Raw genomic sequence first — 15,966 nt, forward strand, 5'->3', positions numbered from 1 at the left:
CCCAGCACGGATCCCTGCAGCACACCACTAGTCACAGGCCTCCAGTAGAGAGACAACCATCTACTACCACTCTGACTTCTCCCACTAAACCAACATTGAATCCAATTGACTACTTCATCTGACTGCCAAGCGACTTAACGTTCTGGACCAGTCTCCCATACAGGACTTTGACAAAGTCCATGTTGACAACATCCAGTGTTCCCTTGGTCTACCTTCCTGGTAACCTCAAAACACTTAAATTGGTTAGACATGACCCGCCATGCACAAAGCCCTGTCTATCCAAATACTTATATCCTGTTCCTCAATACCTTCCAATAATTTACCCATGACTGATGTCAGGCTCACCAGCCTATATTTTTCCAGCTTATTCTTGGAGCATTTTTTTTAAATAAACAAAACATTAGCTATCCTTCAGTCCTCTGGCACCTCACCCGTGGCTAAGGTTGTTTTAAATCTCCGCAGGGCCCCTGCAATTTCTGCTCTTGCCTCCCACAAGGTCCGAGGGGACACATTTCGGGTCCTGGGGATTTATCCACCCTAATTTGCCTCAAGACAGCAAGCACCTCTTGTCCATAATCCAGATACAGTCCATGACCTCGCTACTCTTTCCTCAGTTCCATAGACTGTCTCGAGTAAATACAGATGCAAATAATTCATTCAAGATCTCCCCCATCTCTTTTGGCTCCACAATAGATGACCATGCTGATCTTCTAGAGGAAGAATTTTGTTTCTTACTATCCTTTTTTCTCTTAATATAGCTATAGAAACCCTTTGGATTCTCTTTCACCTTGTCTGCCAGAGCAACCTCATGTCCTCTTTGAGCCCTCCTGATTTCTCTCCAAAGTGTTCTCTTGCAGTTCTTATACTCAAGCAACTCATTTGATCCTAACTGCCCATACCTGATATGCACCTCCTTTTTCTTTATCAGGGCCTCAATATCCCTTAATAACCAAGGTTCCCTAAACCTGTTAGCCTTACCTTTTATTCTAACAGGAACACCCAGATTCTATACTCTCAATATTTCATTTCTGAAGGCCTCCCACTTACCAAGCATCTCTTTGCCAGAAAACAACCTACCTCAATCCATGCCTGCCAGATCCCTTCTGGTGCCCTCAGAATTAGCCTTCCTCCAGTTTAGAATCTCAACCTGAGGACCAGTGATATCTTTCTCCATAGTTATCTTGAAACTAATGGAATTATGATCACAAGATCCATAGTGTTCCCCTACACTCACTCCTGTCACCTGCCCTGTCTTGTTCCCCAAGTGGAGATCCAGTATCACATTCTCTAGTTGGGACTTCTACATATTAAGGAAACTTTCCTGAACACATTTGACACTATCCCATGCAATTCTTTTATAGTATGGGAGTCCCAAACAATGTGTAGCATTAAAATTACCTACAATTGCAACTTTATATTTGCTACAGCTGTCTGCCATCTCTGCAAATTTGTTCCTCTAAATCCCACCAACTATTGAGAGGTCTTAAAGCCCTCCATTCATGGCTGTCAGTGGGTGAGTTCCTGGGGTTTGGGTTGTGGTTTCCTCCTGCCAGCCAGGTCCAGAGATTTTTTGTTGGGCTATCCAATGCTGAGGTCTCCTCCTGAGAGGTGGGTTTGTTTCCAGTCTTTGTGTTTATGGTTAGTTAACCCCTGAATCTCCTGGTCATTTTCATCAAATCAGTCACATGTTCTGGCAGGGAACCCAAGGGTCTCCTCGCTGGTACTGATTACAGTGGACTAGAGGGTTGGCTCAGCACCTGGGAAACTCTGCATCCTGCTGTTGGGAATCAGTGATTGGGCAGGGTGAATATTGAATGGTGTCCAGTGCAGAGTAGTAGAATGCATGCGCCCTCATTTAGGGAATCCCTGAGAAACTTCTCCCTATGGCAGAGGCATCTAAGAGCAGAGGATGTAGGTTAAAGGTGAGGAGTTAGTAGTTTAGAGAAGAAACAGGAGCAAGAGGCCGCCATCCGGCCTGTTGAGCCTACTCCGCCATTCAATAAGATCATGGCTGATCTGGCTGTGGACTGGGGTCCATCTACCTGCCTTTTGCCCATAACCTTTAATTCCCCTAGTATGCAAAAATCTATCTAACTGTGTCTTGAATATATTTAATGAGGTAGTGTCTACTGCTTCCCTGGGCAGAGAATTCCACAGATTCAATATTCTCTGGGAAAAGCAGTTTCTCCATCTCCATCCTAAATCTACTCCCCCAAATATTGAGGCCACTGTATGTCCCCTGGTTCTAGTCTCACCTACCAGTGGAACCAACCTTCCTGCCTCTTATCTTATAGAAATGTATAAAATTATGAAAAGGATAGACAATATCCCCTCTCATTCTTCTGAATTCCAGCGAGTATAGTCCCAGGCAACTTCATCTTCATAGGCTAACCCCCTCATCTCCAGAATCTACTTGAACCTCCTCTGCACCACCTCCAAAGCCAGTATATCTTTCCTCAAGTACGGAGACCAGAACTGCACGTAGTACTCCAGGTGCAGCCTCACCAGTACCCTGTACAGTTGCAGCATAACCTCCCTGCTCTTAAATTCAATCCTTCCAGCAATGAAGGCCAACATTCCATTTGCCTGTTTGATAATCTGTTGCATATGCAAACTAACTTTTTGCAATTCATGCACAAGCACTCCCAAGTCCCTCTGCACAACAGCATGCTGCAATCTTTCACTATTTAAATAGTTTTCCTTCCAAAGTGGATGACCTCACATTTACCAACATTGTACACCATCTGCCAGACCCTTGCCCACTCACTTTACCTATCTACACTATATCTCCGCATCCTCTGCACAATTTGCTTTTCCACTCAATTTAATATCATCAGCAAACTTAGACACGCTACACTATCCCCTCTTCCAAATCATTAATGTATATCATGAACAGTTGTAGGCCCAGCACCAATCCCTGCAGCACCCCACTCACCACTGATTGCCAACCAGAGAAACACCCATTTATTCCCAACTCTCTGCCTTCTATTGGTTAACCAATCTTCTATCTGTGCTAATACATTACCCAAAATTACATACATTCTTATCTTATGGATAAGTCTTTTATGCAGCACCTTATTGAACACCTTCTGGAAATCATTCACCTGTTCCCCTCTATCCTCTGAACTCATTATATCCTCAAAGAACTCCAGTAAGTTTGTCAAACAGGACCTGCCCTTCCTGAATCCATGCTGTGTCTGCCCAATGGAACCACTTCTATCCAGATGTCTTGCTATTTCTTCCTTAATGACTACAACAACTGTTCACCCACCCCTTCCAGAATGCCCTGCAGCCACTGAGACATCCCTGACCCTTGCACCCAGGAGGCAACACACCATCCAGGAGTCCCATTTGCAGCCACTGAAGCTTCTGTCTATTCCCCTTACCATGGAATCCCCAACCACTAGAGCTCTGCCACTCTTTTTTCTGCCCCCTGTGCAGCAGAGCCACTCACAGTGCCATGATCCTGGCTACTGCTGCCTTCCCCTGATGAGCTATCTCTCCCAACAGTATTTAAAGTAGTATATCTGTTTTGGAGGGAGATGACCACAGGGAACTCCTGCACTACCTTCCTGCTACTACTCTGCCTGGTGGTCACCCATTCCCCAGGCCTTTAGACTGCAGTGTGACCAACTCACTAAACATTCCATCCACAACATTCTCAGCATCACAGATGCTCCAAAGCAAATCCATGCACTGCTCCATTGCCATCATGCAGTCTGTCAGGAGCTGCAGCTGGACACACTTCCTGCACACATAGTCATCAGGGACACTGGCAGCCTCCCCAAGTTCTCACATTGCACAGGAGAGCATGGCACAGGTCTGAGCTCACCTGCCACGACTAAAAAGTTTTGAGGGAAAATGAAGAAACAAACAAGAACTATCCTCACCTTAGTGTTGCACACCCTTCTCACCAAAGCCCTTTCAGTGGGCAGCAACCCCTCTCAAAATGGCCACTCTACTAGACCCTAGCTTCTTTTTATTGGCTGCTGATAATTAGCCAATCACCTATTAACTAACAATTAGCTGACTTTACCTCTTTTAAGTTCCTGCAAGTGAATCTCCCATGCAAGCAATGAGACTCACCTCTTTTCAATTCTCCTGTTCTCACTCCACGTCCCAACTAGGAGGAAGATTTTTGTCAGGTAGAGAGTGGTAGGAATCTGGGACACTGCCTGAGGGGATGGAGGAGGTAACACCAAGATACAGTCAGCTACAGGTCCCATGCTGGCAATCAGGATCAGTGTCTACTGGTGGTTTCTCTGCTGGATGACTCTGTGACTCCACACGATGTGTTCGATAAAGGGACTCCCAGTATGACGGGTAAAATCCATGAGGTTTTATGTGTCAGTCTGTTTAATCCTGGACCATCTGCGAGGTGGGCACTCAAAGTTTTCCACCAATCTGCAGATACAATAGTGGCATTTAAGAGGCTTTTAGACAGACACATGAATATGCAGGGAATGGAGGGATATGAATCATGTGCAGGAAGAAGGGATTAGTTTAATTTGGCATTGTGTTCAGTACAGATATGTTGGGCCGAAGGGCCCGATCCTGTGCTGTTCTGTGTTCTGTTAGTGATGCTGCATCTCTGAATGGCTTTATGCGTGACGTTGATCTTCAAGGTTGAAGAACATCTTGGCCAAGGCATCAGGGTGGTTGTCAACTTTCCGCTCATGGGGAGCACATAACCTGAGAGTAACAACAGGAGAAAGGTCCGAGGAAGGGTCAACAACCTGCTCCCAGACAACTATTGGTAAATGTTGTAGGGCCTTCGAAAGAGAGGAGAGGGTTTCAGCATAGATGAAGGAAGCAGCCAGAGCATTAGATGGTTGCAATTCTTTCCTTAGAGTAAAGGAACCAGATAACCTGGAGCGCTGGGAATGTGCTGTTATGGGCAATTTTGAGTGTTTGCAGATTGGCTCATTAGACCCCTACCCTCGATCAGCTACGGCTTGTAGAAAGTGGCAGAAGCACTACTGAGCATGTAGGGGCTGTAAATGTGGGCAAAGAATAATTAAACACTAAGTACTACTGGTGGAACATATGCCAAAGTAAACAAACCCAAACCGTTGTAGAGTGAGTTGGCTTTGTCAGAAGTATTGCAGTTATGTTAATTTATGGAAATTTATGCTAACATTGGATTCTGCTTTTGTCAAAGATAATGACACCACCAGCCTTCCTTCAATGCACAGGAATATGTGCTTTCCAGCAGATTCCTTGTGGAATTCTGAATCATCTCCAACAAACATTTATTTGTCAAACCTTGAAGAACCATCTAAATCAACACACTGCTTGTTTGTTTTTTTCGTTCTTTGTAAAATATCTTGTGCGCTGATGGCTGTGTGGCCCTTCAGAAGGTTGTTTAGTAATCTTGGTCCTTATATCTTGGTGCTGCTGCTGGCCTCAGACTCCTGTTACTCTGGGAGCTTCCCTGCTCCTGACCCTTCCTACACTGCCTTCTCCAGTCAATGAAAGTAACTGAACCTTGCAGTCTCTCCCTTTCTCCGTGACCAGTGTGGGCAGGCAGATACCGTAGGACTGTGGTGTTATGAAGCACAGCCATTATAATTCTGTAAAAGCCATTGTAAAATGGTGAAGCTAATTCCTGGCAGGGATCATGGAACAGTACAGCACAGGAATAGGCCTTACAGCCCACAATCTCTATGCTGAACACAATGCCAAATTAAACTCATCCCTTCTGCCTGCACATTCATAAGATAAGATCTCTTTATTAGTCACATGTACATCGAAATACACAGTGAAATACATCTTTTTGCGTAGTGATCTGGGGGCAGCCCGCAAGTGTCGCCACGTTTCCAGCGCCAACATAGCACGCCCACAACTTCCTAATCTGTACGTCTTTGGAATGTGGGAGGAAACCGGAGCACCCGGAGGAAACCCATGCAGACACGGGGAGAACGTACAAACTCCTTACAGACAGTGGCCAGATTTGAACCTGGGTCGCTGGCACTGTAAAGCGTTACGCTAACCGCTACACTACCATGCCTGCCTATCTATCTATCTATCTATCTATCTATCTATCTATCTATCTATGGCTTCATGTGTCTATCTGTCTATCTATCTATCTATCATATCTGTTCCACCACCACCCCTGGCAGCCCGTTCCAGGCACCCACCATTCTCTGTGCGTAAAAAAAAAACTGCCCCATACATCTCCTTTAAACTTTCGCTCTCTCATCTTAAATTCATGTTCTCACGTATTTGACATTTCTGCCCTGGGGAAATGATTCTGATGTGTTATCTATCTATACTTTTCTATCCATATCTATGCTTCCCCTATCTATGCCTCTCATAATTTTATAAACTTCTATCAAGTCTCCCCTCGGCGTCCGATGCTCCAGAGAAAACAACCCAAGTTTGTCCAACCTCTCCTTGTAGCTCATGCCCTCTAATCCAGGCAGCATCCTGGTGAACCTCTTCTACACCCTCTCCAAAGCCTCCTCACCCTTCCTGTAACGGGGCGACCAGAACTGCACACGATACTCCAAGTGTGGTTTAACCAAAGTTTTGTACAGCTGCAACATGACTTCCTGACTCTTATACTCAATAAAGGATAATGCAGGAGCTGTAGCTCTCTCTTGCTTTGTGTGCTCATGCTACCTGGAACGGCCTTCATCCATCCATCTGGTGGGAGCCACACGTTGTACAGCTTCTTACCTGACCAAACTCACCAACAGACCTGTGCCAAGGGGGAAGAAGCAGCTCCAGGACAGCCCAGACCATGGGGGCTGTGTGTTGGGGTTCGGGGAGCCAGCAGCAACTTTGAGCACAGAAGACTGGGGTTTTGAAAGGGAGAGACAGACAGACACGGACAGAGAGAGACAGGGATCACTCAAAAACTGTCAGTCTGTCAAAACCAGCATCTCATGAGTTGCATCTCTTAGTAACTGAACACCAAAGCCTCATTCTTTGGAGGATTAACCACATTTCACTGGGAAATTGTTAATCTCTCTGTAATTGGTTACTGGATGCAGAAATCCACCGATTATTTCATCAACAGGGTAATTCTATTATTGTGGCAGTGAAAGATGCACAAACACACGGCGCAGTTTAATTGCTTCCCTGTGACCTCTCATCACAGACTGGATTTCAGCTGAAATATTCTGGTTCAAACTGAGGTTAATGTTTATCGTTACCAGACACCACTGGTGATATTTTAACTAGCTGCGTTGAACCTGAGCCCTTGCCCTCACTGAATGACGCCGTGAAGGACGAGATCCAGGTACAGGAACAACAAATGCAGACAGCCTTGGTGATATCCTACTAACACAGATGGAATAAGCCCTGTGCTGGGGAAGCGAGCACTTGACCACAATTTTTGCCACCATGTTGTCCGATGCTCCCTCCTGAGTGCCAGCTGCTCGAAAATTGGTGTTGGGCTTTGACTCTTCGTACAAAAGAGCTTCACCCCACAGTCACCCAGTGTGGTTCAGAAGTGATGTCTCTTCCAGCTGCTTTCAGCCCTGCCAGTTAGTGATTAGCCCCAGTGCTGGGTTCTCCAAAGAAATGCCTTTTGTGGAATAGAGGATCTTCATCCAGTCTGTGAATTAGCAGAGGCACCACTCTGTCCTGGTACTAGACACTGGGTAGATAAATGCACATTAAAAAGTCATTAATTCACAATAAAAATAGAAAATGCTGTAAACACTCAGCAGGGCAGGCAGCATCTTTGGATAGAGAAACAGTTAACTTTTCACTTCCAGGACCCTTTGTCAGACCTGTGCCTCTCTCCACAGGTGCTGCCTGACCTGCTGAGTTTTTCCAGCATTTTGTCTTTATTTCAGATTTCAGGGATCTCCAGTTTCACAATACGTTCTGCCTCTGGCGCTGACTTCTCCAATTCAGGGAAAGCTGAATGCCAGAGGAGTTGTCCATTCCTGCGTCAAGCCAGTGTCCACACTCCCCCTTGCCTCCTCAACCAACCACTCCCTTCCCTCTGCTTCTCATGACAGTGAGTTCCTTCAGGAGCTTTGCTTTGTGGGTCACAGGTGGTCTTCCTGCTGTTCTACAGAGCTTCAAGACACAAGCTTTCATTGTGTCATGGTTCATGAGGGGCATAGATAGCGTGAATGCACACAGTCTTTTTCCCAGGGTTGGGGAATCAAGAACTAGAGGGCACAGGTTAAAGGTGAGAGGGGAGAGATTTAATAGGATTTTTCACACATAGAGTGGTACATACACGGAACCAGCTGCCTGAGGAAGTACATCAACAACACTTAAAAGGCACATGTACAGGTACATGGATCGGAAAGGTTTAGAGGGATATGGGCCAAACTGAGTCAAATGGGACTGGCTCAGGTGAGCATCGTGGTCAGCATGGATTGGTTGGGCCAAAGGGCCTGTTTCTGTTCTGTACCATTCCTAGACTATGGCTGCTGTAATGCTCAGGATGGAACGGGCAAATGTAGCTGCTCTCCTACACTGGCTCTGCTCCGTGAGTGGATTGAAATGAGAGGACTTTGGACCACACAGTAGTCCCCTGAGCACAGCTGAAGGTCAGTGGGAGGGAGGGGTTCTGCTGCCTCTTTCAGCCGACCAGAACCTAAACCTCTTCTACAAGGCTGTGGGGAAAAGGGCTGAGCGCTCACACAATGAACGTTTTCAAAACAAAGACTGGTGCAGAGAGCCCAACGAGGCTGTCAGTCACAGACTTCACCACAGACCTTTAAAACAATGTGCCACTAACAGAATACTTAATACCAGCTTCAGGGAAAACAAAATGGAAAAAAATGGTTTGCACTTGGGGTATATTGCGGGTGGAAATTTCATTGAATTGTACATAACATTTACCAGATGTGGACAAAATTGTTTCCATCCTCTTTAATACATTTTTGCTGGGATTATACAGCAGGCCCCAGTAGATTTCAATCTTCCTACAATGAAACAGTTCATAAGAACTTCGAGCAGGAGGAGGTGACTGGGCATTCAGTGCTGCCCCAACATTCAGCCAGCTGACTGACCTATTGCACTGTCCACACATCCCTGATTCCCTTCAAACTTCAATCCATCCCTATTCTGAGTGAACTTAGTGACTGAACCTCCATGTTAGGGAATTCCACAGGTTCACCATCCTCTGATGAAATGATTTCTCCTCATCTTACTCCTTACTCTGAGACTGTGAGCCCAGTTCTCGGCTCCCCAGCAGAGGAAACTTCCTCCCTGTATCCTGTCTGCTGAGCCCTGCAACAATTATTTGTTTCAATGTGACCTTTCATTCTTTAAACTCTTGAGAGTGCAGCTCCAATCTGCTCAATCACTGATACGGCAAACTCACCATTCCAGGAACCAGTCTAGTCCATCTACTCTCCACTCCCTCTGTGGCAAGTACACTCCTTCTTGGGTAGGGTAGCAGTAGTGGCACAGTAGTGTAGCGGTTAGCGTAACGCTATTACAGCGCCAGCAACCCAGGTTCAATTCTGGCCACTGTCTGTAAGGAGTTTGTACGTCCTCCCCGTGTCTGCGTGGGCTTCCTCCGGGTGCTCCGGTTTCCTCCCACATTCCAAAGGCGTACGGGTTAGGAAGTTGTGGGCGTGCTGTGTCGGTGCCGGAAGCGTGGCGACACTTGCGGGCTGCCCCCAGATCACTCTACGCAAAAGATGCATTTCACTGTGTGTTTCGATGTACATGTGACTAATAAAGATATCTAAGGAGACCAAACCTGGGCCAGGGTCACCAAGGTCCTGTACAAGTGGGTAAGCCTTCTTTACCGCTGTACTCAAATCCACTCATAACAACATACTATCTGCTTTCCTGGTCACTTGCTGCACTGTGTGTTGGCCTTCAGTGACTTGTGTACAAGCACACCCAGGTCCCTGTGACATCAACACCACCAACTTCTCACCATCTAACAAATACCAGCCATTCTGCTTCACGCACCTGTCAAGGGACCTGCATTTTTCCTCGTTATATTCCATCTGCTGCTTCTCAGTCACTCGCACAACTTATCCAGAACCCCTTGCAGCCTCTTTACATCTTTCTCCCTACTCACAGTCCCACCAACTTCCCTGTCATCAGCTAACTTGGAAATATGGCATTTAGTCCTAACAGCCAAATCACTGATCCAGATTGTGAATAGCTGGGGCCAAATCCCGGCCTCCCCCACTCACTCAGGCAGATTCCAACCACCCTCTGAGGGGAAAGTTCTTCCTCACATCCCTTCTAAAACACTTACTCCTTACCTTAAACCCACAACCTCTGGTGTCAGACATCTCTACAACTATCTGCACTTCCTCTGCCTCTCCTAATTTTGTCCCCTCAGTCTCCTCTGCTCCAAGAAAACAAACCTGGTCTGTCTCGCCTCTCCTCAGAACTGAAAATTTCCGTCCCATGTAACATCCTGGCCAGTCTCCTGGTTCAGAGCCATTGTGTCGCTCCGGTTTTACACATCAGATTTTCAGTGAATGTCTCCACTGAAATCTTACCTTGCATCTGGACAGAGAAGGCAATTTAGAAGACTATGCATTCCTCTGAGATGATAGAGCACGCTGCTTATCGAAGTTAGAGACCACTTGGGAGTTGTTGTTCTGACAGATAACCCAAGACTTTGATAAGAGTATTTGGTTGATATGTGTTTTGAGAATATAGAGGTGTTACTCGCTTTAACTACTTGCTCTGTCATTTGCTTAGACACTGGTTGTAGAAAGTATTCCAATGTTGTAAACGTAGTGTGTTCTAACCATTTCCAGAGTGATGCAGAACAACCCAGAGATAGTCTGTGCACTCTCAGTTACACATTGTGGCATCCAACATGTTTAGTACCAGTGGGTTATTGTTAAAGTGCAGTTGCTTTAGTGATAATTTAACATCACCTAAAAGAATGTAAGTCGAGAGAATCTTTTGGTGATCTTCTGATGCCTTTTTTCATTAAACATTGTTGTCAAACTGACTGATCCACCTCAGATTTATGGGTGTCCTGTGAAGGATTTCTGAAGTTTGCTAACTACAACTCCAGGTGGGATTGTGAGTAGTGAGGAGGTTGTAAAGAGGATACAGACAGGCTCAGTCAGTGCGCAAGTATGTGGAGCAAACGTAAGGTCAACTCCACAACCCCGAAAAGCAGGGTGAGGGATTGGGTAGTATTGATGTTCGAAGGACTCGTCTGTCCTTGGATACAAGTACTGAAGGCCAACACGCAGGTACACCAAAGATTCACCCACACCGCTTCCTGGGATGGTGTGTTTGCCAAACAAGGAGCAGGCTGGGGCTGTATTATCTGGAGACTAGAGGAATGAAAAGTGTCCTTATCACAACTTACAGAATTCTTAGAGATGCAGAGAAGGAATAAGGACAAAAATGAGGAGAAATTTCTTCAGCTAGAGGTGGTGAATCGTTGGAATTCTTTACCCTGGAGGCTGTTGAGGCTCAGTCATTGCGTGGATCCAGAAAAGAGATCAATAGATTCCTGAGTATTAAGGGAATTGAGGGATATGGGGATAGGACAGAAAGATGGAGCTGAGGTAGAAGATTCAGCACAAAGATGGTGGAGCTGGGTTGAAGGATGGCTGAATCCTGACGCATTGTTTCTGCACGTCTGGCAATGGAAGACCTTCCACACACCATGCTGGAGTGACGGACTGGATAGTGTGTTCACGCCTGTGGTGACTGGAGTCCACCTTCAGACACAGGTTGAGTGAGGCTGACAGACTGATCAATGTACTCAGGTGTCCACTACTCACAGATCAGCTCTGATTTCTCCTCCATTCCTTCCTCTTTAGGATTGTCCACAGCTGGTGCCCTCGAACGAGATTCTTATCCCAGTTGGAGAAGTGAAGCCGATCACACTGAAAGCCCAGAATCTTCCACAGCCTCAGTCTGGGCAACGGGGGTACGAGTGTATCCTCAGTGTGCAGGGGGTGAGCCAGCGAGTGCCAGCTCTGCGGTTCAACAGCTCCAGTGTTCAGTGTCAGAACAGCTCGGTGAGTCGGTTGTTCCTGCTCTCATCAGGTGTAGATCAGACTTTCAGTGAGCCACGCCAAGCATTGCTCATCGAGTCACAGAATCCTACAGCATGGAAACAGGCCATTCAGCCCAACATGTCCACACCGACCAGTGAGTGCCCATATGTATTATCCCCATCACCCAGCATTTGGTCCACAGCCCTTTATGCCAAAACGCTTTGTCGAGACACTTCTTAGATGCTGTAAGTAACCCAGCTTCACCCACCCTCCCAGGCAGGGTGTTCCGGGTACTCCCCACTCTCTGGGTGAAGGACCTCAGATCCCCTCTGAACCTCTTCCCCCTTACCCTGAACCCATGTCCTCATGTTATCTACCTCTGATTTGGGGAAACGTTTCCTGAGTTTACAATTTCTGTATCCCTCATCATTTTATATACCTCAGTCATATGCCCTCTTAACCTCCGTAAGGGACAGGCTGCCAGCTAAATGTTCCAGGGTACAGGTGCTATAGGCTGCAGTAGGAAGTGAGATCGAAAGTCGAGTCAAAGGTGAGTTTATTGTCAGATGCACAAGTCCATGTGTGCACAGGTGCAATGAAAAACTTACTTGCAGCAGCATCACAGGCACAGAGCATCAGATACACAACATTCACAAGAAAAACATACGTTAAATATGAATTATACACAATTTTTACAAGAAAACACAATTAGAACAAAAAACGTCCATTTTAGTGCAAAGTGATCATAGTGTTGCTCAAGTGTAGTGATTAGGGTTTTGCCTGTTGGTTCTAGAACCAAATGGTTGGATTGCATGGGATCCAGGGAGAGCCAGCTAATCGGATACAGAATTCCCTCCTAGTCCCAGATTCTTCCGAAAGAGAAAACATCCTCTCCATGTCCACTGTCAGCATCTGATTGGGACGTGTAATCAAGCACAGGAAACATTTATTGAACATTATTCATCACAGAACGACAAGCTGCTATACAAGATTTCAGTAAAATCGATGAGATAAAGGCATTGACTTTATTTATTAGGTTGATGATAGTATCTTTGTTACTTCTACCATGGATAAAATGCTGGTTAATCCTCAATTTCAGGATCAGGGCATCGTCCATTATCCATACCTTGAGGTTTGACTCTTTCATTGCTGGGCTCCCTCACTCAGAGTCGAGCTCCCACTGACTGTTTGCCTGAGTGGCGTGTGCTCACTGACACACACGTGGGGCTCCCCTTCACACCTCAGTTTGAAGTTTCCCATGCTCACTTCCAGGTCCCATCCTGGTCTTACCTCTCCCTCTCTACGATCTCCTCCGACCCCACAACCTCTGACATTTTAGTGCCTCTCTATGCCAGGTTGATCGTCCTAGATTTCCATTGCTCTGCCATCAGTGGCCATGCCTTCAGCTAACTGCACACCAAGCTCTGGACCCCTCCCAGAACCTCTGCCCTCTCTCTCCTCTTTTACAATGCCCTCCAAACCTGTGTCATCAGCCCAGCTTCCATACAGCACAATGGCACCTTTACCTTGCTTTATGACTTTCCTGTAGGATGGTTTTTATGTTAAAGACGCTATGTCTTTATGTCTTAAAGAGAAGGAATCGAACAAGAATATACAACACAGGAACAGGCCCTTCGGCCCACCATGTCTCTGCTGGCCAAGATGCCACCAAACTAATCTTATCAGCTTGCACATGGCCCGTATCTTGTGTATCTAGACTTTCAAAAGGCCTTCGATTAGGTGCCTCACAAGAGACTGATTAATAAGATGAGAGGTCATGGAATTACGGGTAGGATAACAGAATGGGTGGAGCATTGGCTGGTTGGCAGGAAGCAAAGAGTGGAAATAAAAGGATCTCGTTCTGGTTGGTTACCAGTTACTAGTGGTGTGCCGCAGGGGTCGGTGTTGGGACTGCTCCTTTTTACCTTGTACATCAACGATTTGGATAATGGAATAAATGGTTTTGTGGCTAAGTTTGCGGATGACACCAAGATAGGTGGAGGAGTAGGGAGTATTGAGGAGATAGGAAGGTTGCAGAGAGACCTAGACAGTTTAGGAGAATGGGCAAGGAAATGGCAGATGAGATTCAATGTTGAGAAATGTGCAGTTGTACAGTTTGGAAGCAGAAATAAGCGGGAAGATTATTATCTAGAAGGAGAGAAAATTCAAAGTGCGGAAGTACAAAGGGACTTGGGGGTACTCGTGCAGGATACCTTAAAGGTTAACCACCAAGTCAGATCGGTGGTAAAGAAAGCGAATGCTATGTTGGCATTCATTTTGAGAGGTATAGTGTATAAAAGTAAGTAAGTGTTGATGAGGCTCTACGCGGCACTAGTGAGGCCTCATTTGGAATATTGTGCGCAGTTTTGGGCCCCACATCTTAGGAAGGATGTGCTGACGTTGGAGAGGGTTCAGAGGAGATTTACGAGGATGATTCCAGGAATGAAAGGGCTTACGTATGATGAGCGTTTGTCGGCTCTTGGACTGTACTCACTGGAGTACAGGAGAATATGAGGGGACCTCATAGCAACATTTAAAATGTTGATAGGAAAGGACAGAGCAGATGTAGCTAGGCTGTTTCCCTTGGTGGGTGAGTCCAGGACCAGAGGGCACAATCTTAGAATTAGAGGGTACATTTTCAAAACAGAGATGTGGAGAAATTTCTTTAGCCAGAGGGTGGTGAATTTGTGGAACTCCTTGCCATGTACAGCAGTGGAGGCCAGATCAGTGGGGGCGTTCAAGGAGGAGATAGATAGATATCTAAATAGTCAGGGGATCAAGGGATATGGGGATAAGGCTGGAAATTGGGATTAGAATAGGTTTTTTTTATTTTTTTTCTCCCCATTCCCCATTTCTTTTTCCCTTCCTTGGAGCAGACTCGATGGGCTGAATGGCCTGCTTCTGCTCCCTTGTCTTGTGATCTTGTGATCCCTCCATTCCCTGCCTGTCATCTGTCTGTCTAACAGCCTCTTAAATGCCTCTATTGTATCTGCTTCCACCACCCCTGGCAGCCCATTCCAGGCACCCACCACTCTCTGTGTAAAACCTTGCCCTGTAAATCTCCTTTAAACCTTCCCCCTCTCACCTAAAACCTATGCCTCTCAAATTTGACATCTCCACCCTGGGAACAAGACTCTGTCTACCCTTTCTATGCCTCTCACAATTTTTCGGTCAGGCCTCCCCTCAACCTCTGATGCTCCAGAGAAAACAACCCAAGTCTGTCCAACCTCTCCTTATAGCTAATACTCTCGAATCCAAGCAACATCCTGGTGATCCTTTTTCTCCCCCCCTCTCCAAAACCTCCACATCCTTCGGATGTATTTTTATGACAATTCATTAGTTTGTGGTTACTTTTACTGAGACTGACATTTTTCTGAATTCCACATTTATGTAGTGACTTGGATTTAACTTCCCCAGTTGGTGGGATGTAAACTCCTGTCTCCAGATCGGTGGTTCACCTTCTGGCTGCTGTTCCAATAACTGAGGCACCACCCCACCATAGCGCGGAATTAATTCTCCTGAAGTTTGGCAAGGCATGGTCTTGACTGAGTCACCTTGTTCATTGACAGGACAAGGAGACGCTGGCACTGGGGGTTTTTCACGCCCTTCCCCAAGTGATCTGAACTGGTGAGATAGTAAAGCTATTCCCAGCATGCAGACAGTGGCCTGAACGGCCTCTTCCTGTGCTATAAGTTCTATCACCTGTTCACAAGGTAGTTGGTCCGACACATTGCAGTGGGTTAGAGTCAAAGTCGAGTGTATTGTCATGTGTACAAGTCCATGTGTGCACGGGTGCAATGAAAAACTTGCAGCAGCATCACAGGCACACAGCATCAGACAAGCAGCATTCACAAGAAAAACATTAATTACACAATTTTTACAAGAAATAGCACAATTAGAACAAAAATCTCACACATAGACCAGGCAAGGTGGCTAATTTCCTTCTGTACAGACAGTATATGAGCTGCTGGTTCTGCTGTCAAACTGCCAGCCCTTGGTATCTGTAACCATCGGCTTCTCATCCCAGAATCACTACATTAACTACGTC

The 15,966-nt window shown here is 46.1% G+C and overlaps 1 protein-coding gene across 3 annotated transcripts in view; it reads left to right on the forward strand.

Annotated features, from left to right (window-relative positions):
- The window catches only part of LOC127580813 (plexin-A2-like), a 470,755-nt gene that overhangs the window by 315,517 nt on the left and 139,272 nt on the right, over positions 1-15,966 (forward strand). For all 3 annotated transcript variants that reach the window (XM_052034725.1, XM_052034726.1, XM_052034724.1), the window contains exon 10: positions 11,739-11,939. In XM_052034725.1, coding sequence (XP_051890685.1) covers positions 11,739-11,939 — 201 coding nt within the window. The remainder of the gene's footprint in view (positions 1-11,738; positions 11,940-15,966) is intronic.

The sequence above is a fragment of the Pristis pectinata genome, chromosome 20 (assembly GCF_009764475.1).
Source record: "Pristis pectinata isolate sPriPec2 chromosome 20, sPriPec2.1.pri, whole genome shotgun sequence".
Taxonomy (NCBI): domain Eukaryota; kingdom Metazoa; phylum Chordata; class Chondrichthyes; order Rhinopristiformes; family Pristidae; genus Pristis; species Pristis pectinata.